The sequence below is a fragment of the Chelonia mydas genome, chromosome 13 (assembly GCF_015237465.2).
Source record: "Chelonia mydas isolate rCheMyd1 chromosome 13, rCheMyd1.pri.v2, whole genome shotgun sequence".
NCBI lineage: Eukaryota > Metazoa > Chordata > Testudines > Cheloniidae > Chelonia > Chelonia mydas.
The window spans coordinates 3098701-3121308 of record NC_051253.2 but is presented as its reverse complement, the minus strand read 5'-3'; the positions used below and the strand labels follow the sequence as shown (position 1 = coordinate 3121308).

Sequence of the window (22608 nt, the reverse complement as noted above, 5' to 3'; positions counted from 1 at the left end):
AATGTGAGCCAGTATAGAAAGGCCCGGTAATATCATTACTGTGTTTCCCAGACTGGACAATGACTTTGGGTGTCCATGAGAAAGGGACAGGTGTGCACAGACTCTAGAAATGTCCACTTTCAGAGTGTGTTGGTGTAGTCCCAGAGAAGATGGGGGAGAGCTGTTCTTTTGAACAGTGACACTTTGCAGACCATTATGAAAGTTGGTATTTCGAGCTAGCGTCATAGAGTTTAGAACTAGAAGGGACCATCAGATCATCCTGTTTGAGTTGCTGGATATCACAGACTATTATATTGCACCCCGTTACCTGTATTGAGCCCAATAACGCCTGTTGGACTAAAGCATCTGCCAGAGAGGCAGCCAGCCTTGATCTGAAGTTATCAGAGATGGAGAATCCACCACTTTCCTGGGGAGTTTGTTCCAATGGCTAATCACCTGCCTGGTGAAAAGTGTTTGCCTAGTTACTACTTTGAATTAGTCTGGCTTCAGCTTCCAGCCACTGGGTCTTGTTCTGCCTTACGGTTAAACAGCCCTTTGGTACTTCGTATTTTCTCCTCGTGCCTTTGAGTATTTGGAGAGGGGAAAATCAAACTGAAATCTAGTTGAGGAAAGCAGTTGTTTTTCTGGAGTAGATAGGGGTATGGGATCAAACCACAGCTAGGCTTGGGGGTCCCTGAGTGCTCACAAGAGCTTCAAGCGGCTTCAGAACATGCTCGGTGCATATTCGCTTAACTCGCAAATGGCACAGGAGCCAGCAGGGCATTCACCGGCCCTTTGCTGTTCGCTCCCCACTCCTAGCAAACAGGTTTGCTGGCAGAATGCTTAGAAAAACAGCGACTTTTGGATCAGGGGCCTGATTTTCAGAGGTGCCAGCCCCTGCAGCTCCCACAGATCACCTAGTGCGGGTGTCGCGCTTCTCTATCTCAGCATCTCCGGAGAGAGGGTGAACGTCCAGACACCGCATGGGCATTAGGGGATAAGTTAGACAGTGCCTGCCTTACCACCACGTGTCCTGGGGTAAGACAGACCCTCAGCTCAACGGGGGCAGTGGCATGGCGGGTTCGGAGACACACACACACACACACACGCAGGTGTGTGCATCCACGAACACTGCTCCGTGCACTCCGGGAGAGGAGTGCTGAGCTCGGAGAGGACGCAGCCCCGCTGGGGGCTCTCAGCCATTCACGCCAGTATTTCTCCCGTCATCACCTTCTTACTGTAGCCCAGTTTCCATTCTGCTGGTATGCAAATAGCACTTGGAAAGGCTGAGGGTGAGACCGAGCGTTAATTAGCACCTGTCAGAGCACACTCAGCCGCCCCGTGCACGTCACCGCCCCCAGCACGCTGCTGCTCCACACAGGGCCAGAAATGCCACCTCTAACGTGAGAGACACAAGGTGGGGGAGGTAATATATTTTACGGGCCCAGCCCCTGTGGGTGGAAGGTACAAGCTCTTCTTCAGGTCTCTGTGTGGCTCAAAAGCTTGTGCCTTCCACCCGCAGAAGCTGGTCCAATGAGAGATATTACCTCCCCCGCCCCGTCCCTCTCATATCCAGCAACCCTGCCCTCCCGCCGGCTGACAAACACGTGAAGTGGGCCGGAGCCTGCGTAGCTATTCCGAGTTCACACCAGTGCAAACGAGAGCCAAGTCTGAGCAGGGTCAAAGTGTGCGGGTCTGTGAGACACTCTCCCCTAGCCCAGGGCTGAAAGCAGGTCCATTTCTCCAGCCTGTCTCCCCACCCCACATTTTGTGGGGTCGGATGACGTGGGATCTCATCCGAACCCCAGCCTTGCAAAGCCACCGAATCCTGGGGCTGCCCATCTCACCTGCCCAGGCATATGCTGAGCATGCTTTAAAAATGGAAAGAGAAATGATCGAAGAAATCGGTTCACAGACACGAGGGCAGAAAATCCCGACGGGCCCAGCTCTGCTATGCACATGCTGTCGCTAGTTACCGGGCTGTTCTAATGACAAGAAATCTGTCAGCTTTGCTGCCTCCCGGTGCTCCTTCCAGGGCTGGGACCCCGTGGCATGGAGTCCCCTCTACGTGCCTGCCCACCTCTTGCTGAGCGTGCATAACAAGCCTTCTCCCTCACAGCCCTGGGACAGCAAATCCAGTGTGGTCCCTCCTTAAAGGCTGGGCCGTACAAGCATGTCCCTGCTGTGGCCCTGATGAGCCATCTGAATTCGCCCTCCTGCCAGTCCCGGCCGCCCCCTTCAGAGGCCCTCGCTCAGCTTTGCTCTTTTGTCCAGGAGGCAGGTAGGCACCTGCTGGCGAAGGGCAGTCCCAGCCCACTGCGGGTTTCCCTGCTGCTCCCTTCCTTGGGCATGGCTAAGGGCCTGCCACTGCATTTACCCTGCCCTGTCCCTTTAACTGGTAATGGCCCTCCTGCCTGTGTGTCTTGGCAGCCTGCATGTGAGGCAGGCACAGCCAGGCCTGCTCTTGCCTGGCCACTCCTCAGATTTCCAGCCAGCAAGTGACTAATGTACAGGGCACGTTCCAGCCCAGGCTCCCAGCACCCTTGGGAGAGAGCGACGGCTCCTGCTGTTCCAGGGTGGGGAGATAAGGGCCCCCGAGAACATCGGCTCCCCTCGCCCCAGCCCCTATGGAAGGAGGCAAAGCTTCCCTCCCTCCTTCTGCCAGGAGCGAGGCTCCCCTCGTCCCTCGGGAGAGACACACGGCTCCGCTCGCCCGCCGCAGCGCTCCCAGGATAGGGAGAGGCTTCCGTCCCCTGCCAGCCGAATGGCCGAGCTCCCCTTGCCCTGCACAAGGAGGGGAAAGGCTCCTGCCCTAGTGGGCCAGAGACACCCAGCTGCCACCAGCCGTTTCCAGCCCCGCTCAGGGAGAGAGCCCAGGCTTCTCTCACTCTGGCCCCCTCCAGAAGGGGCGCACATGTGAGACTGCCTGCAGCCCCTGGGGAGAGCCGGGGCTCCCATCAGCCTGTTCTCCTGGAAACAGAGCCGAGGCTCCCATCCAGAGATGCCGTGTCCAGAGAAGGGGAAATCCACTGAGCAGGACCCTGGTGTGTGAGAATTTCCCCACAGAACGAGCGGGACCCAATCCCACCGTTCTTCCCCCTCCCCGGATCTGGACAGGCAGCCCAGCCCTTGGTGTGAGCCCAAATCCCATCCAGGTCCCACCTCACCACATGCCGAGCTCACGCCCCGGACCCAGACCTGCCCTGCCCAGACCCGGACTCCACCCGTGGACAATCAGTGGACTGATTTTATGTCTAATGCATAAAGTTGCAGCCATTCTGCTACCCCTTCAACGGCACCTCCATGTTCTCTTCCTTGGTGCCATCGTCCCCCCCGTCCAGGCTCTAATCCTGGCATCCCTTGCCCTGCCTGTTACAGACCTTTCCGGTGCTGGCAGATCAAAATGTCTGGGCCCCCAAGGAGGGAAAAACAGGGGCAATGTCTCCTAGCATGAGCCCTGGAGACCAGGTGCTGTGCATCCAGCAGGGCAGCAAGGGGCGCCGGGAGATTATCTGCCTGACACCCAGACGAAAGCTGTCAGGGGACCGATAGGAAATCAGCTGCCGGCCACTGATACAGGTAAGGAGGCTGCGCTGGTTGGACAACGTTGCTCTCTGAGCAACCCCGGAAGGACTGACATGGACCCAGGCTGCTGGCAGGGGCTGCTCCCGGTTCCAATCCAGACCACTGCGATCCCAGTTCCAATCCAGACCACTGCGATCTTCTAGTTTGTGATGTTTGCCATTGTGCTTTGTCCCAATGACTCTGATAACGAGACTCCCCCACCACCTCTCCCCGTCCTCACGCTCACCAATCTCATGGTTAGGAGACTTCCCATCAGCCCCTTACTTCTAGGGCAACCCTAGACAATTCTTGTCCCTCCATGGAGCTTACACCATTCTCCCATCCACAGGGACCTGCCAGACCTCCTGGAATGGTCTCTTAGAATAGGTGCGAACCATTTATGCCAAACGCTCTGTTCCACCCGGCTGTGACGCTGGAAGCTCCTTTCCCAGCGCCGAAGCAGAGCTCTGTGCGGCTCCAAAGCTCGTCTCTCTCACCAACAGGAGTTGGTGCAATGTTCCCCCCCCCCACCATGTCGCTCTAATACCCACGTGCTGTCATTCAGCCAAGGTGCACACGCCTCTCTTGATCTGGCCTCGTAAATCAAGCCCTCAGTCCAGCCCCTTGTTCTTTGTCCGATTCTCCTCCTGTGCACGGAGACCAGGGTGCAGGGCGAGGTGCCCAGTGCACAGCTGCAATAATTCACCGCTGGGGCTCGATTTGTCTTTTAAGTTCCTGACTTTTGCATCCTCCTTTGCTCCTCGACACTCCAGATTCTGGGGTGTTCTGGCACCTGGCCATTCAGCTGCCGCTTCAGACAAACCCTAGCCCAGATCGCTGCTGTACTCAGCTGTCCGAGAGGCACATGCAAAGTGGCATAGAGAAGAAAGAGCCCTTGTCATCCCAAGACCACTAACCCTGTGCGCTCGAGCTCTGGGTGACCCCCCAGCGCTTGCGTTTCAGACCAGCCATGCTGAGCTCTCTTCGCTAGACTTGCACGGTTTTGTTTTGCGCCGGCAATTCAGCAGGGTCAGGCCTGAGGCTGCTGTCGCTTAAGCACCCTGGTGTGGCGGCAGCAGCTCAGTGGGGTCCCGTTATAGCGGCTGGGCAGGGAAGAAGAGAGCTCTGAACGTGAGCAGGTGCCTTCTCCACTTCTTAATCTTTGAAGTCTCCCTAGAGACTCCCCAGAGCTGCCCCAGATCAGCCGTAAGTCTCCGGTTACCTCTTTTCCCCTCGCACTGGAGACTGTGGCTAGGGAGAGAAGGGAAGGCCGGGCTGGCCACACACTGGCCCCTGCTTTCTGTCCCTTTGTGCAGGGGATTAGGAGCCGCCTTTAGACAAAGCGGGCACGTGCAGCTGGGATTTACAATCACTTTCTAAATAAGGAAAAACCAATCGGCAGGCGCACTGGCCCCACACATCTGCCCCCCTGTAAGCTGCATGACGAGGTCTTTTTACAGAAGCTCCTGCTGTCAGAGCACCCGTAACTGTACCACTAGGCCAGCCTCTCTGATCCACTCCTCCGAACAACGGTGATTCAGACCTGGCAGGGCTGGGCCAAGATGGGGGCAGTAGCCCTGCTGCTTGCAATTTGTCCCTCGACCTGCTTCTGCCTTCCTGCCCAGTCCGAGTGGTGCCTGCTGTATCAGTACTGGGGCGTTTAACAGCTGTGTTCCGGAGGTCTCCCTATGCGACAATAAACCCAGAAACAAGGCAGATCTCCATTTGCATAGCCCTGAACCGTTCTGTCCAGAGGTATCAAAACCAATCAGGCGAACAAGATTTCATGCAAATCAGCTGCTGGCGGCCTTCCCTTGGATCGCCCCTTTGATGGGGATGCAGGAAGTCTTTTGGTTATTTAATGCAACCCAAATCAATGTTTCCAGCAAACCAGACACCCAAAAGCAACCTGTCATTACCTGGGGCAGGAACCCCTGATCTGTATCAAAATAATATGCCACAGTTAAGCAACAGGAAGAAACACGTGCAATGGACAGCATGGTCCTTCCACAACAGAGAATTGCTTCATTTCAAGATCAAAGGGCAGTGGGGTATCTCTGCATAGGGGACAGGCGAGCAGGGCCTGCACACACCACACGTCAGTGTGGGGGGAAAATCACCCACCTCGCTCCGACACAACACACGGTCTCCCAAGGACACTTGATGCTGACTGCTTGCGAGAAGCTCTGATGGCCTTTAGGCCTTGTCTACACAGGAAAGCATGACCAGCTATGCAATAGTTACCCCACTATAACCCCCGCATGGAAACACTCTTAGTCCAGTATTAGAGGGACTTTTTTCTGGTTTAGCTAAAAACCCCTTCCCAAGAGTCCACCCAGGGGGAGTTACAGCAGCAGAGCGACACTGGCTTAAATTCACACCTTAGCTTATACTGACAAAAAAAAACCCTTTCCCATGTCGGCAAGGCCTGAGGCTGAGAAATAGCCTTTTGTTCATCGCCCGTAGGAACTACTTCTATGGGCTGCAACCCTCTCTTGGTGCCAGTCCACTGCTATCGGCTGGCCAGAGGAATTTATTTACAGTGGCGTGGGGGTTTTGTGCTTTGCTCTTTAGTCTGTGTGCCCAGCAGATGGTTGGACGGAAGACACCTGGATCTGGACTATGTGATTCACCAGTGAGCCTGCTGCAGATTGTTAAAGTGGGCTGGGGAACAGCTGGAGGAGTTGGCGCATTGTTTGGCAAGGTCCTGGTACTAGAAATCTCCAGTCAAGTTATAGAAACACCATGGGCTCGTGTGTTACCAGCTAAGTCAGAATTATGCTTCTTACGTGATTTCCTACCAATTCATGCGACTGCAAAGTCTTTTTGAAAAAAGACCTCAATGGCCTTTGATTATGCACCGAGATTGTGCCTTTGAAAGTGGAAAATTTCCTATCCCAGTTCTTAAAGACGTTTCACTTAGGGGAGGGCGGGGAGTTGTTTCATAGAAGTATCTTCCATTGACAAAAAGGTATGATGATGTGACACAAGGGCATCTGAAGAACTCTATGGGGACCCAGCCATAGTAAACTAGAGCTGGCATAGGTCAGGACTGAGGTGCATTGGCAGAGCTGTCTGGAGATAATACTTAGAACTTTTCCTCTGCAGGGACCTTCAGAAACCTTAATTAATCTTCCTTAGATGCCTGCCCGTAATGATCACCTTCCCCATTTCCCAGATGGGGAAACTGAGACAGAGAGGTTAAGTGACTTGCCCAGGATCAAAGACACAGTTGTTGTCAGAGCCAGGATGAGCTGATGGAAAGTCCCTGGTTGTCTGAGCTGAGCCAGCACTTCCCCCTATCAGCACTGATCAACCTCCCCTGGGGTTAATTAGTGACTGTTCCCAGAGTGCTGTAAAAGCGCAAAGCAAGATTCTGCCTTGGGACATTCCCCAGCTGCAGAGGGGAATCCCGTGTTCAAGGACTGGCTGCTTGTTTGGAATCAGCAGCACATGGATGCTTCCAGCAGCCTCTACCACTGGTGGTTCCTTGCTGTCCAAAGAGCGTGGTGGCTGGGAGGCAGTGATGCCCTCACACTGCACTGGTGCCGTGCAGAGATTTCTTTCTTTCTAGGATGGTGCAACAAGTTTAACTTCACCAGAGCAGGATGGGGGCAGGTCTCCCTCTCTCCCGCTGCACCTGAATCCTTCAAGACCTTTGTAACCTGGGCACGGATTGTTACAGATTTCAGTAATGAAGAGGGAAGCTGTCCAACCATGCAGCTTATACCATCAGCCCCCAGCTCTGAGACAAGTGCAGAAGCAGATGGCATGAGCCACAGGGGCTGCAAGCAGCCTATGTGGGTAACACAGCTCACACGGCAGACAGCCAACAACACCCCAGCACTCCCCAAAAACATGCTTCTGCAGATCCACTGCTGACTAGAAGTGGGGCATGCCCTCAAGCTGGCACAGATGGGGGCTTACACAGCAGGGCAACACATGCTTTGCCATTAAACATGCACTTAGCAGATTACACATGAAACCTGCTAGGTATGCCCTGACCTTCCCTGGAGCCCAGCTTCTGGGTCACAAGCACCAGCTAGCAGCCGGGCAAGGGTTAACTGGACATGAGACCTTGCCCGTTTCCCATCTCTGTCTCTCCTGAGCCACTGCACGCTCTGCCTGCTCCTTGGTTGTCTCTTAAACAAGGGCGTTCCCTTCTCCGAAGGCTCTGTACCTCAGTGGCTGAGACACGCCACCTTGCGGGCCAGAATCAGCCTGGCAGAGCTGCTCAGGGACTATGGAATTGTGGAGAGTGGCACCTTCTGCCCATTCCCCATGGGCACCATCCCCCTCCTTAGCTGCGCTCCAGCCCCGCGGAGGGCCCTCCAACTCCTGCAGCTGCCACTGAGTGCAGAGGACCCCTTGGCATCTTGATGCTCCTTTGGGGGGACTGGGGGCGGACCACTGCTGAGCCCGGCACCGCACAGTCTGGCACACTGGGTCACAGGCAGCACGGAGGTGCTAGGGTTTTGGTCACGCTCTCCGCTGTGACCAGCGCAGAGAACTGAGAAAGAGGGAGATTTATTTTACTTTGATTTTATTTTGTCCTTCTGAAGGGGGCAGGTCCCCACATGCCAGCATGGCCCCTGCCTGGGCCACATACATACCCCCAAACTCCATTATTTACTCACTTTGAACCCAGCTGTGGTGAGATCCCCTTTTTTGGGCTGATTACATTTATTCAGAAACCATCCCTCTGCAGGGTGGTCCCCCCGCCAGAGTTATGGGGTGTCAAGCTGGTTTGCGGCCAAGTTCAACAAAACAAATACAGACCATCCAAAGGACAGGACTTTAATAAAATCAGTCAGGCTTTTACAGAACAACCGTCAGCAAATACAGTAAAAATGAGACGAGACCAATACAGAACCAGCTTCATAAATAACTGGGGTCAGCATTCCCAGAGCTCTTGGGCTTTTTTGACTGTGGCAGAGGAAAAGAGAGAGAGAGAGAGAGAGACACACACACACACAAACAGAGAGAGAGAGAGAGAGCGAGCAAGAGCCTTGATAAGCCTACACTGAGGAGGTAGATTTTTGCCTTTATGGCTAAGCAGCCGAGTCTCTTGCTATTTTCAGCCTCGCTGCTGAGCTTTATTGAGCCAGCGCTGGCATGTGGCACTGTCCCTCCCACGCTACTGTACTGCCCTGCGTGCGCTTTCCAGCTTGGGGAAGGAGGTTATATTGATCTCCTCCAGGCAGTTCATAAAGCTCCCGCCAATCTACACTCGCTTCCCAACAGCTCCACGCGGCAGGCAGTTATCCATGAGGAACGTCTCTGCTGGGGCATGAAATCAAGATGCACAGCATCAAGAGGATGCATCACGGCAGTTTGTGATAAGACTGTTGCCAGTGGAAGTAACTAGTAACCCCGCAAAGAACAGTTTTCCTATTATATGTCACTTACAAGGGTCACTTCCCCCCCACACACACACACAAGCATCTCCCCAAGGGATCAGCTATTAAAAGGCAAGCTGGCTTCCAGTGAAATGTACACAGAACTACAGCAAAGTAGAAGCTGTGAAAAGAATGAGCCAGGGAGCAAAACCAACAGAAAGGGGACTGTCAGGAGGGACAGATCTGTCACGGCCCCTCCGGAGTCACGGAGCAGAAGAGCATGCCGCTTGGGCTGACCGTTCAAAGAGCAGACCCGGCTGTTCTTTCCGTGCAGCGAAGACGAGTTTGTTTCCATCGCCCCAAACTCCAGGCCCTCGACAACCCAAGGATTTCTCCTGTAGACACCCATTTCCTCCTCCCCACAAAAGAGCTTAACTAATGTGGGTTGGGAGAATTCACTCCCCTGGAAACCTTGCGCAGAGGGGAGCCATGTTCTCTTGGTAACTGAAGCAGAGGGAAGAGTTTCAGGGTAGAGCAAAACAAAACCAAAATTAAGTTTCACCTGGATCAAGCTGCCTCCTAAAACTGCTTTGTCTCTAACACTTTTGGGAGCTAGTAAGGCTGAGCATAAAAACACAAAGACTTGCTGGTCTGGGGGGTTTCAGAGGACCCCTGAGGTGACCATTTGAGGGATGGAGAGTGGCACACGCGCACCCCATCCACCCAGCACGGACACGTCACGCCGGCGGCAGACTAGGCCTTGCGGAAGAACAAAAGTTGAATGATGTGCCAGACGGTGGCTCCTCATTCGAGGCACCACAAGCTGGGCTGACACAAACCGGCTCCTAGGGTGCATGAGACACACTTCAGATTCTACCACTAACCGGAGCTCTGCTAACGTGGCTGACCCAGCTAAGAACATTCCCGCCCGCTAACACGGCAGGACGGGGCAGGCTCCGCACAACTGGTCCACCCTGCCTGGAACGGAGGGTGCAGTCCAGGGTGGGGGAGGGGTCTTAGCACCAGATCCCCCGAGTTCCTGGCAGCTTGTGGCAGAGCCTTTGCGGGGGTTGTGTTTGTGTTGTGCACACAGGGCTGGAGAAAAGCCCTCCACTGCAACAACCAGACCCTCAGCCGCCCTGCAGGAGGCGGGCGTGTGTTGGCTGGCCCACGAGCTGCACAGATATTCCCTTGGGCTCGCCCACGAGGTGTGTACACACGTGTGTTCTTCCAACCGCCTCAGGAGAGCGAGGGCGTTTACAGTCCTCTTGGCGCTGATTCCGAGAACAGTGCAGGCAGGTGCCAAAGAGGATCCAGGCAAGCAGGTGCAAGCCAGCCCTTTGCCCTCTCACTGGCTCACGGGGGACTATACTCCAGGCTCTTTATTAATAGCTTGCATATTTACAAGACCAGTGCCTATTAGGAAGGAAACCCCTTCCCAGGGCCAGCTCTGTTGACCGGGGCAATGCGCAGCCCTGCAGTAACTCCAGAGACTACTGAAAGTCCCACTTGTGCTGGCCCCGCTCCTCCCCTCGGCCCCCGTGCCAAGGAAACTTGCCCTCTCTCATTGCTAGGGCCTTGCAACTCTTGAAGTTCTCGGCTTGGCGACGTCTCGTCGCTGCAGGGACCAGATCTCTGAAGGCCGCGGGCCAGGGGTAGGGGAAGGGGAGGCCAACAGGGGACAGGGACTAGAGTTAAAGGATGCTCTGTCAGTGAGACTCCACCACAGGGTGTTTCCCAGCGGGACCAGACTGAGTCACGCAAGAAATTAAAACACCCCCTTGTACATCACACACACACACACACACACACACACACACACACACACACACACACACGCTCAAAGGCTTTGCTATCAGAGTTCGTGGCATCCATGGAGTCACTATACGTTGGATACCTTCTGGGGCTCTCTGGCTTGCCGTAGTCCGTACAGCCACTTGATCACCCTGGCGTTGCGCTCGATGACAGAGATGCCGTAGGGCATGCGCTCCGCCTGCTTGTCCTCCAGGGTGGCGGCGCTGTGCTGGGAACGGGTGCACTCCGAGCTGGTGGTGCTGACGCTGTGAAACTTGATGGAGACGATGTCCGAGCTGGCCCGGGCACAGTGCTCCGCCCCTATGTCCCTGACCTCCTCGGGGTCCAGCCCGCAGTAATTGAAGAAGCGTTCCAGGTCGGCCGTGGCCCGGGAGTACCTGTCACTCAGGTCGGACTTGGACCTGTGCAGTAGGGTCTGCCGCTTGGCGCTGTCTGTCCGCCTGTCGTGGGGGCTTCTGTTTGGTGAGCTAAGGGAGCTGGTGGAGGGGATCCTGGCCTTGGCGGGTGAGACAGGCATGGGGGTGACCTGGATGGTTGGGGTCACCCTGGCCCGATGAACCCCGCAGGGCCGGACATCCACTCTGCGCACAGCCACCGTGCTGGAGGGCTTGGACGTGACAGAGCTCTCCGACAGCTTGCTCATGCCATCCGAAGGGCCCTTCCTCCTCCGCACAGCGGGGTGCCCACCCAGCTCTTTGCCCAGGGGCTCCCTCGTCTCTGCTCTCCACTTGTGCTCCCGGGGGCTCTCCGACTTGGGGAAGGGCAGGGGGCTGTCACAGATGTTGATGAGGTTGTTGAGGATCTCCAGGTTCAAGGAGGTCTTTGGCCCACAGGCTTCTACCCTGCGGCCCCCTTGCGGGGTCTTGCGGTTCGGCGTCAGCATGGCTCTCCGGACCCCCGGGGTGAAGAGGGGCTGCTTCAAGAGCGGCTTCACCGGCTCCTGCTTGGTGCTGGCGACCTGCTGGCTCTTCACGTACTTGGCTTTGTCCGCCTCCAGCCTCTCCACGGCACTGGGCTTCTTGGCGCCGGTGGCCGCCTGCCGGCGGAAGTACTCAGGCCCCTTGTTGAGGATCCGGAATGGCATGGCCGAGGTGAAGGGCGCCGTCACCGAAACCCCCTTCATCACGTCCCCAGCCTGGAGGGTTTCCACGGGCATGCTGCTCAGCTGCTGCACGCCCCCCCAGCTGCTCCTCCCCACTCTGCTTGCTGGCTCTGCCGTGCCCTGTGCAGCAGTGTCCATCAAGGGTCACATGCCACCCATGTCCGGTAGCGAAGATTAAGGCTGAGTGTCAGTCCCGGCAGCAAAATCCCTCTGATCTTCCAGAGGAGCCCGGAGCGACGAGTCCAAGGGGCCGGCAGCCTTGGTGGGGTCTGCCCCGGGGTCACGCTCCACTCGCTGCAAAGAAGGGAACAGAGATCAGTGCACAGCCGAGAGCTGGCAGGAGCATGCCGCTTCCCTACGGAACGATGCTGCCTCCTGCTTCTGCCAGCTCAGCCAGACAAAGGCACGGGCAGGCCTGCCGTCTTCGCCAGGAGGCGGGGGAGACCCACGCCAGGCTTCCTATTTCAAGGCACAGGCCCCGCCCCCCTTCCAGCCAGGTCTCTCCCGCCAGCCAATGGACAGAGGCAGAGACACTTCAAATAGAAACCTCCCCCAATGGAGGGAGAGCGGCTCTAGACAACTCCTTGAATGAAAAGAGGGGAAGGAAGGAAGGAGGAGAGCAGGCAGTTACAGCCTGGCCTCCTGCCATGATCAGCCCCTTCTCCATGGCCCTCAGCCAGGCTTCCCCGCCCCCCCCCACCATCACCTGCCCTCTTCCCACATGGGATGCCCGGCCGACCCCCTGGGCCCCTGCCCCTTGATCTGCTGGGATGCCCCATGCATCCCCCCTGCCCCCCAGGGAGCTGCCCACGAGCCACAGCCATCTGCACGAAGGAGATTTACATGATATCAGTGGGGGATGTGAAATAACATCCCATGGAAACGTGGAGGGCTAAAAACCCAGCGTCCAGATCATCCAAACTGTGGGATCTCCCCCACGGCTGAATGGGTGAGACAGGGCCCCAGAGAACAGAAAGGGCCCTTGCCTAGACAGCTCTTTAAACCGTCCCAGGATCTGCAGAGGCATCTCTCATCTCCCTCGCAGAGACTGGGCTCACCCTGAGCTCGGACCCCTGCCCCCGGAGACCAGACGCCCTCCCTTGCTGATGGGTTAGGCAGCCCCTCGGGAGGCCGGGGAGCTCTGTGCTGCGGCTCCTGTGGCAAACAGCCTGTGTGCGCCTCTCTTCCCTGCACGTCCCAGCCTGACTTTTGGGGGATCTTGCTGTGAACACATGCTGAGCACTCGGAGGCCTCCGGGGTCCACTCGGTGAGTGTCACCCTCAGTGTGACCTTTGGGGAGAGTTGCTGTGTTGAATTCTTGCACGCCCAGACACGCAGGGAGCAGGGGCTGATGTCACGGAGGCAGGAGGTAGCTGGAATTTAGGGTGAGGGGACATATAGAAGGAGCCAGGCGAAGGACCCTCATTACTTTGCACCAACCCTACAATGCCTAGGAGGAGCGGCCCTGAGAAAGCTCTGATGCTCCACAGACGCGCGTACACAGCTCCCAGCACTCACATGAAATGCAACTCCCTACAACGCAGTGCTCTGTAAACTGGAGGCTTCTTTCTTTCCACCGCCCTCCCCTCTTAATCCTAGTCGAAGGGGCATTTTAAACAGCTTACAACTGCTCCTGTCTCTCATTAGCCCCGGGGATTAGCAACGGGCAAAGCTCAGCGATTCGCACGGGAAATGCACCGGGAGGTCAAGCTGCTCATCGGAGTATCTTGGGACTGGGAAAACCTTGGCAAGGCAGCCTCACTCCAGGCCCCTCAGCACATCCGATCCCAGCCAAAGCGCAGGAGAAAATGACTGGCCAGGGAGCTCTTCCGGAGCTCAGAAAGGAGATGTGGGGTTAGCTTTGGAGGGGGTTCAGAAGGGCACTCATTTTTTACCAGTTCTGGCAGGTGACAGTTGGGGACTGGGAGCCAGGAGCTCTGTGTTTTGCTGCAGACACACACACCCCCACCCCCGTGTGACCTCAGTCTAGTCACTTCACCTCACTCTGCCTCCCTCTGCACCACGGGGCTAACAGACAAATGCATCTTCGCTTATCTGCAATTTCCTGGTCCATACATCAGTGACAATGAGTCTGCGGCCTGCTTGAAGGTTGGGCTCAGAACCAGAGCGGTCAGTCACCAGCAAAAGGGGAATGCCCCCGCCCCTGAAAAGCCGGACAGCTGAGTCAAACATCCACCGCCAGGATAACTAGCCCCTGAAAACTCGTCTTTCCTGCTTCAGAATGAGGAGCTAATCTCCTCTAGCAAGCACAAAAAACAGCCTTGGAGTGCAAAAAAAAGGGTGCCTTGTAAAGAACTTAGAAGTGGGGTTAATTTTGCTTTGGAGGCAGAAGGAACCCAGCGGGCTCTGCAGGGGCATTCCCTGCCAGCTACCAAATGCCAGGTCTAGTTCTGCCCCCAAAGCTGCAAGCCAGCTAGCTGGCGTAGCAGACCGAAGACCCTAGCACAGCACAGCCTGATAGTTATCCAGCTGTGGGAAGAGCTTTGAGACCCAAGGGTGAAAGACACTATAGAAAATGTGAAGAAATAAAGAACCTGATCTGATCCAGGGTACCCATTGCCATGATCTCCAGCTATCTCAGCGTCTTGGCTATCAGCCTGCAAATACATGCGAGGCAGCCCTCCTGAATGGCACCGGGGAGCCGCGAGCACGGTCAATGGCTTGTCCCACTGAACAAAGTCTCACCCTTGGGCCTGCGAACAGACTTACCGGGCATGGACAGAGAGAGCGGGCATGGACAGAGAGAGCGGGCATGGACAGAGAGAGCGGGTGCTGACGCACTCCACAGGGCACGCCCAGTGGGAGGAGCAACCTCCGAGGGCAGCTGAGAGGTTTAACTCAGTAATGTCTGGGCAGTGCTTTGCACCCCTCGGGCAGCTGCTAGAGAAGGAGACACAAACCATTGGGATGTTCCAGCCCTACATCCACTGAACCCAGCTTTCAGCAGCGTCCCCAAGGCCTCAGAGCCGGCACCTCTCTCTAAGTGAGCTGTAGCTCACGAAAGCTCATGCTCAAATAAATTGGTTAGTCTCTAAGGTGCCACAAGTCCTCCTTTTCTTTTTGCGAATACAGACTAACACGGCTGTTACTCTGAAACCTGTCATTGGGAAAAGAGGCACCAAAAGCAGTCGCAGGCCTGTGAAACGGGGCCCAGAGCACCCCGCGGCTGACGCAGCCGTGACTCGCCCCCGCAGCACCGAACGATGGTGGCCGCAGCAGTGAGCAGCAATCAAAGTGTGGGGCCCTCCCCCACCGTGTTGGGCACTTCAAACCACCTGCAAAAGCCAGGTTCCCTTCCGCCCCCCTCGTCTGTGCACTTCACTGACTTGCACGGAGTTTGCACAACCTTCCCGTGGACCCACAGCGACCACGTGGTCGTCACCGGCGGGCTGGGAAACTTTCCCCTCTAAGCCTGGGGAGTTTTGCCACAAACACAATAACCAGCCCCACTTTGGCTGCCTAGATTAGCCCATTACTACCCAGCCCCACAGCAGCAGAGACTGCAGCCTGATCCCCCATCCCAACAGCAGTGTGGCCAATGCACAGGGAGAGGGGAGGAGGAAATGTGAGAGAGGGGGTGTTTCAAATAGACCTTGCAGAAACCACATCCCAGGGATGCTCCCCTCTGCTCAAGCCCTGACGCTGCCCTCCATTGTGCTCTTTCCAAACGGAGACAATCAAAGGCCTGGTCAGTGCTGCTCTGTCCCAGTCCCCTTTCTTCCTTCAGCTCCCGCGTGCAGCCAGCTCCTGGTTACTCCACCTTCCTTTGAACTTTCAATAGGCCCTACAATTTTTCCCCATAAGCCACCGAGTTAAGTGCCGATTGCGTCGGGCTGGCTTCATGTTCAGTAAGCAGGCTGCTCACGTCAGTGGACTGAGATCGTAGGGGTCAGGGGCAGTGTCCCACCTGCCCCTCCACCACCGAGCTTCTGGTCACCCTCCCTCAGCAATCCGATCCTTTCCGGAGCTTCATTTCTTTTACCTTCCAGCAGAGCCAGAGAGAAACCCCCAAGGCTCGATGCCCCTCTCGCTGTGCTGTGACCCCACTGAATTCAGCGCCTCACTCCCAAGTCACACCAGCGTTGGCAAGAGAAGGCCCAAGCCCCGCCAGTGGGTTTAGACGCTCTGGCCACGTCTACACCACAGCTGTAACAGTGCCACTGTAGCTCCGTGGCATAGACACGTCCTTCACCGATGGAAGGGGGTTTTCCACTGATGTCGTCAATCCGCCCCCAAGGGCTGGTAGCCAGGTCAGTGGAATAATCTTGTCATCAGCCGAGCCCATCTACACCAGGGGTTAGGTCAACCCAACGACAGTGCTCAGGCGTGAAACTTCTCACAGCTCTGAGTGATATTACTAGGTCGACCTACGTTTTAAGTGCAGACCAGGCCTCTGCTAAAACCCTGCCCAGCCCGTCGGGCAGGTCCCCTGCTCTTCACGCGGATCTGGGAGCTTGGCAAAGAAGCTGAAGGAATTGTCCTGTAGCCTCTGATCCTAACGGGAAATGCTGAACTGCCTGCCTTGCCTCGGGCCTCCCGAAAGCCCTCTGCCACTGCAGGAGCCTGGTTCTGCTTTGGGCTGCAGCCGGACCCTAGGCCCCAGGGAGACAGCACAGCAAACCCCAGTAACTTACCAGCTGTATTTTCTTTCCCCCTCGTGGCTGCAGCTGGATTCCAGGACACCGCCAGCCAGCCGGCTCCACCTGAGGTGTCTCACGGGGCTTCCGCTCTCCGCTGCGGCAGCACCTACTAACCCAGCCGCTCACCTGGAGGGATCGAGTAACCTGCAACTTCCTGTTTGTGCTCAGAAGGTGAACCTCCCTCTCCGCAGAGCAAGCCACCCTCGGGCACTGAGCCTGCAGTGACCTGACCGGCAGGAGGGGGCAGGTCCTGACGCACAACAGCTGATGTAGCTGCGCCTGCCCTGCTCCCTTCCTCAGGGCCCGAGGGGAATCCCGCCACATGAGCTGGAAAGAGAGAGGAGTGTTTGAGGGGGGAGGGGGTGTCCTAGCAGGCACATTTACACATGGAGCACAGACCGTCCCTTCTCATGCCTCAGTCAGTCGCTCTGGCCTGTGGCTTTTTGCAGCCCCCGCCCCAAGGCGGCCAAAGGAAGGAGCCACTCAGTGCAGAGAGCACAACCCCCAGCTGGTAAGTGACATGGCAGAGTGATTGCTGAGCTAGGGAGAGGAAACATGGTAACCCCACAGAGCGTCTTGCCTCTCCTACAGCCCTGAAGGGAGACAGGACACGCTGTTTGGAGTGTGGCCTCTGCACCGCTTGGGTACGCTCTCCTCAGATGCAGCTGGTTATTTATATTACAGTCGTGCTCAGAGACTCCAGCTGAAATCAGAGTCCCATTGTGCTGAGGGCTGTACACAAACACAATAAGAGATGATATCGGCCCTGCCTCCAATCTAAACAGACAAGGAAGACAAAGAGTGGGAGGGGAAACAGGCACAGAGGGGTGAAGTGACTTGACTAAGGTCACATACCAAGTCAGTGGCAGAGGCAGGAATGGAACCAGGTCTCCTGGCTTTCAGACCAGTACCCTATCCACTAGGCCATGCTGCCTCTCAGCTACTAATGAAGTTTGGTCTTACATGGAATGGAAACTACAGCAGGCAAAAATCGTTCTGGCTGGAGAGACAGACAGTCTCAAGGGACAGATCAGAACCCCATTTCCTCGACTCTGTTATAATCACACCAGACTGAGGCTCCTTTCCACTGCCTTCAGGTGGAGTGCGGAACCAAACGTCTGCAGATCAGGAAAGGGATGATCTGAAATGCCAGCTCTCCACGAGGGGATCATTAGTCAGACCATTCTCTGCAGCCCTAACATGGCATCTGCCAGCCAGGAATCTCGAACAGGAATGGCTGTGGTCTCACAACACAGAGCACGGTCTTGGATGGTCTAATAATAACAACAACGATTGCTGGCATCGCATCCTGTGAGTGAGCCTCATTATCCCCATTTCACAGATGGCAACACTGAAGCACACAGAGACTGACTCACCCACATCACACAGAGCCTGGGAACCCCAACTCCTAGTCTTCTGCCTTTAGAGCAAACATCCCCATCCCTTATTAACCTTCTCCTCCTTGCTGAAGAGGTACCTGCAGGTAGGCAAAGGTTGCATCAGCACCCCTGTCCCCAATTCTCCATCTGCTGGAAACTGTCTTGAGAAAGAAATCAGAGGAACCAGCAGAGAAAGAGGGAGAGAGCAGACCCTTCCCTACTTCCTGCCCTGGCTGTCTTCTCTTTCCCATCACTCCCCTGGTGGAGGGACACTTCATCAGGTCAGGAGTCTGAGCAAAGGGGGTCAAGGCCCTTCCCATCTCCCCGAGGGAGCCAAGGTGCTACACGCAGAAGTGGAAGATACAATCAGGTTCAGGTGACCCGTTTACACCCGCGGGAGGGCACAGAAGCTCACGTCAGGAGGTTTTGTGCTGGCTGCACAGTAGGTCTCCAGCATTGTTGGTTGTTTCCGACCAAACAGGTTTTCCAGGAGGCGAGATCTTCCCAACCTCCTCTCAGGGCCAGGGTGGAGGGGGAAGGGAGTGGCTTGATTTCTCCTTTCTCATAAGCCATAGAGACACCACTGCTGCCTTCCACCCCCACCCCCTGCTTGGGATCCACAGCACACAACTCTACATTCCTGTAGCTGGTCAGAAGCCAGCCTGGGCACCACCTGCAGAACAAATCTCACATCTGAGCTGAAGACGGGAGGGGCGCGTACAGTACAACTAGTTCTCGGTACCACCAGCAAAGCAAACGCAAGGCTAGCGCATCAAATGCCAACAGCCTAATACTATGCCTGGGGAGCGGGAGCTAGGCAGGCATTACGGTAGACCGGCCTTCCATTTCCCTCAAGACAGGGCTCATGTCCCTGCAGTGCTGTGCTGAGCCCCAGGGTCCCTTGGACACTGGCAAATTCCAGGGGCTCCTGGGGGGTGACGGTCTACATTTTTAGTGCGTCTACCTCCATTTGGGAGCTGCATTTTGCAGACTCTGCCTTTTCCTTTAGAAAGATAACGCTGCCAGCTCTGCCCCCGCCCAGAGAACCTTCCCGGTAGCTGACTCAGACCATTGTCTCCAGCTACACAACAGGAGCAGGGAAAGGTGTGGAGCTCCGCAGCCCCACTTCACCTTACCAGAGCTTTAACTTCAAAGCCTCACCTATGCAATGATGATCTTATTAAGCAACAGCAGCCAAAAAAAACAACATGTGGAGCTGGGGGATTTATTTAAAAGCATTATCATTACGAGTCAACCCTCCTTTCCTTGTTCTAGGACTTTGGAGATTTTCAGTCACAATACAAGTTGAGTGGGTTTTTCCCCCCCCCGCCCTTCATCCCGGGGATTTTCTTTGTTTCCCAACCTCCTTCCCTCACTAGCAATTGTAACGCTTCCAGACTCACTGATGGCACTGGCTCCCTGTCTGCAGGAAGCCTAAAGCAGCCGGCTGAACCAATTCAAGACTTAAAACCCATTCACACTCAGGCCTGGTCTACACGAAAAAGTAGGGTCAACCCAGCTACATCACTCAGGGGCGGGAAGAATCCACATTCCTGTGCAGTGTAACTAAGCCAACCTAACTCCTAGTGTAGACAGCGCTAGGTCAACAGAAGAATTCTTCCGTCGACCTAGTTACCGCCTCTCAGGGAGATGGACTGCCGCCACCAAGGGGAGAACCCCTCCGGTCGGCACAGGTGCAGTCTACACTGAAGAGCTACAGTATTGTTGTTTCAAGTGTAGACAAGCCCTCACATAGCTCAAGTATGTCTACACGTGCTGCAATCACACCTCCCGACTGCAGTGTAGACCCACCATTAACTGTTCTCACCTGAATCAGTGGATCGGATGAACATGTATTTCCAGAGCACTACAGTGAAAAGTAACTAAAAAGGCACCTTCTTATTCAATGGAACTGCTGCCTCTGTGCAGCCAGAAACACACGTACTGAATTTAATGACCAAGATAAGCCTTTTTACTCCTGCTAGCACAGCTCTGGGGAGGGAGCGGGGGTCTAGCCTGCCTCCTGCCTCATCAAGAAAATGATTTACAAAGTCCCTGTTGCAGGGTCTCATTCTGTCCTCAGTTACAGTGCACGGAGTCTGCACAGCTGTAACAGAGCACCGAATCTTTTGTCTGTGGTGAGATGGGAGAAGTAAAGAACCCAGCTTGACTTTCAGAGCCCAGGCAGGGGCAGTTTGTGGGGCTAGTGGTTAGAGAAAACAGGTTTTTATTTGTAAACTTGGGTAAGTTTGACCCTGAAAAAATCACTGCAAGACAATGAAGGTGGAGCCCTATTATGCCATTTTAAAGAGTCAAACTGCATTTTAAAAACAAAAGGAGTACTTGTGGCACCTTAGAGTCTCTAAGGTACCACAAGTACTCCTTTTCTTTTTACGAATACAGACTAACACGGCTGTTACTCTGAAACCTGTCATTTTAAAAACAGAATTCTAGATGATGTAAATAGTCTTCCAAACCACATCAAGTAAACCTGGGTTTAGCCCCATTTTAGACACAGCAGATACAAGCCAACTAACTACGGAGTCACAAAGCAGATGCACATTATCTCTGGAGCCTCTGCAATGCCTCACCCACTTTATGGTCTGAATGAGTGGAAAACACATCATAGCTTGGTTCTCCCATTTGGCTGTCTGATGTTGCATCATCTGAACTGTTCCATACTTGCTAAGGCTATAATATTGATTGCCTGCAGATAGGGGCATAGACTTAGTCATACTGGATCAGCCCATCAATTCCGGTCTCCTGCCTCAGGTAAAGTTGGTTACCTGATGCATCAGAGAGAGGTAAAAAATCTCCAGAAAGGGCCTATCAGTCGTGCAGCTCTGGACACGAAGGGGAATTCTTTCCTACCCCTGCAGGAGCCGGCCCTGCTTCTCTCGCTGTTACTTGCGGAGCTGACCTTTTTATCGGTCGCACAATTGGCCAGGCCTTTACAAAGGCTGCCGCAGGATATGACACTCTGACCTTCTGGCTGATGATACCTTTGCTTTCACTGAAACATGCAGCAGTGGGAGATATTCAAACATGGCCCATCCCCCGGGGCTTTGGGGCAACCTGATAAACAGCATTTCCCAGCCCTTTCTGGAGACCCATCCCCCCCTAGAAAATCAGAACCAGATGTAACCAGAAACAAGACCAAGAACTGATCCCCTCCCAGCTGCCAACCAGTGTCCAGCACCCATGGGTCAAGCACCCTGTGCCCCACTAATACCCAAAACCCTGGGGCAAAAGGACACATCCCACCCCCTCAGAATTCCCTACCATGTTCTCCTTCCATTGCCACTTGCCAGTGCCCTTTGAGTGCAGCTCATGCTCATCCCATTGTCTCACCCTAAGTACAGAGTCCGCTGGTCCTGATATGTACACACCCAGCCTGGGGTCCCGCACTAGGGCTGGTGATTGGGAAAAGGGCTCCCCCTAGATACCACCCTAGGATCAGAGTTAGGGGCTCATAGGGCTCGAAACATGAATATCACTCCCAAGCTACAGCCTCCAACTCTGGGATTTCTCTTCCCCCTCCCGCCCCGCCTGGGGAGAGGGGCTCTGGGATTCCACCCGAGCCCCACCACCAGCGACGGGAGCGGGATCCCCTACCCCCACAGACCAAGGGCTCTGGGGCTCTGTACACAGACACTCCGCTTCCAGGGGAGACGAAGGAAATCCCGGCCCCTTGCTCCCGATGCCCCCTCCCCGGCCCCTCTTACCGCAGAGCCGAACACTGAAAGGGGGACAGAGGAGTTGCAGAGGCTGCTGCGGGTCCTAGACGCTCCAGTCCCCTTGACCCCACACGCCTCCTTCCCATTGGCTCCGCCGCCGCCATTCGAACGTTGCGCGGCTGGGGTCGCTAGGCGACCGCAACTGGGGACTTTATGAATGAACCAGGCGGGGACTACTCATTGGGATCTGCTCCTCTCCACCCCACCCCACCCACCATCCCCTGGGTAGGGGTCCTGCTTCTCCCCCCTCCATCCACAAGGTGGGCCCCCCGCCCCTTCATTGTTACTGTGAGAACGATTCCCCACCAGTCTACACACAGCCAGCCAGGGGTCCGCCGTTCCCCCTGTCACCTGGTGGGAGCTACCTGCGTCCCCTCCCCCCAGCCATTCTGTAAGGGGTGAGGGGGAGCTTGCCCCGCAGCAGCCCATGGGGAGTCCAGAGATCCCTCTGCTTTAGACATAATCAAACACTTCAGAACCTCTGGAAAGTTCTGATTTGAGTTTGGTTCTAAAAATGGGCAAAAGTTCCTGAGGAGGAATTCTTATTTTAGCCAAACCAGCTCTCCCAGCCCAGTCTTGCACCCAGTAACCTGCATAAGACTTCACAGATTTCATAAGCTCAGGTTCAGAGTGAAATAACCTATAGCAACCCTGGATGCTAGCCAGGGCATGAACCAGTTACAGAGCCTGCCCCCATGTCCTTGCACAGCAGGCCGCACATACAGAGAGACCAAAGCAATTCTGTTGGACAGGATAATGCAGGGGCTGCGGAGTGGCCGTGCAAGGAGACTCTGCCGGCTGCATGCCACACAGCAATTGTCCATGGCGATCTTTCTGTGACAGCACTAGTTGTTTGAGAGCAGGGCAGAGCTGGATATTGAAGGGTTGGAAGCTTGGCCTTTGGGTCTGGGATTATATGGATCCAAAACCCAGGGGGAGCATGTGGTTGCTTCACTAAAGCCTGGAAGGGTCCTCTTCCCTGCTTCCCACAGAGGTCCCCCACACAATGCCCAGTCCTTCTGGCTTCATGCA

General features: G+C 55.4%; 1 protein-coding gene across 3 annotated transcripts; it reads right to left on the bottom strand.

Moving 5' to 3' along the window:
* Positions 1-8319: 8319 nt before the first annotated feature.
* FAM110A (family with sequence similarity 110 member A) lies at positions 8320-21698 on the bottom strand. Of its 3 annotated transcripts, XM_043527546.1 has the most exons (3): positions 21565-21698; positions 10723-12093; positions 8320-10686 (listed from the first exon to the last, which is right to left on the bottom strand). In XM_043527546.1, exon 2 carries the CDS (start codon positions 11935-11937, stop codon positions 10765-10767), a length of 1173 nt encoding a protein of 390 aa, XP_043383481.1. In that variant the 5' UTR covers positions 11938-12093; positions 21565-21698; the 3' UTR covers positions 8320-10686; positions 10723-10764. The 3 variants fall into 3 exon arrangements, with proteins under 3 accessions (XP_043383481.1, XP_027680739.1, XP_043383482.1); XM_027824938.3 differs by lacking the exon at positions 21565-21698 and adding an exon at positions 16455-16876 and having other exon boundaries at positions 8320-12093; XM_043527547.1 differs by lacking the exon at positions 21565-21698 and adding an exon at positions 14530-14594 and having other exon boundaries at positions 8320-12093.
* Positions 21699-22608: the final 910 nt, after the last annotated feature.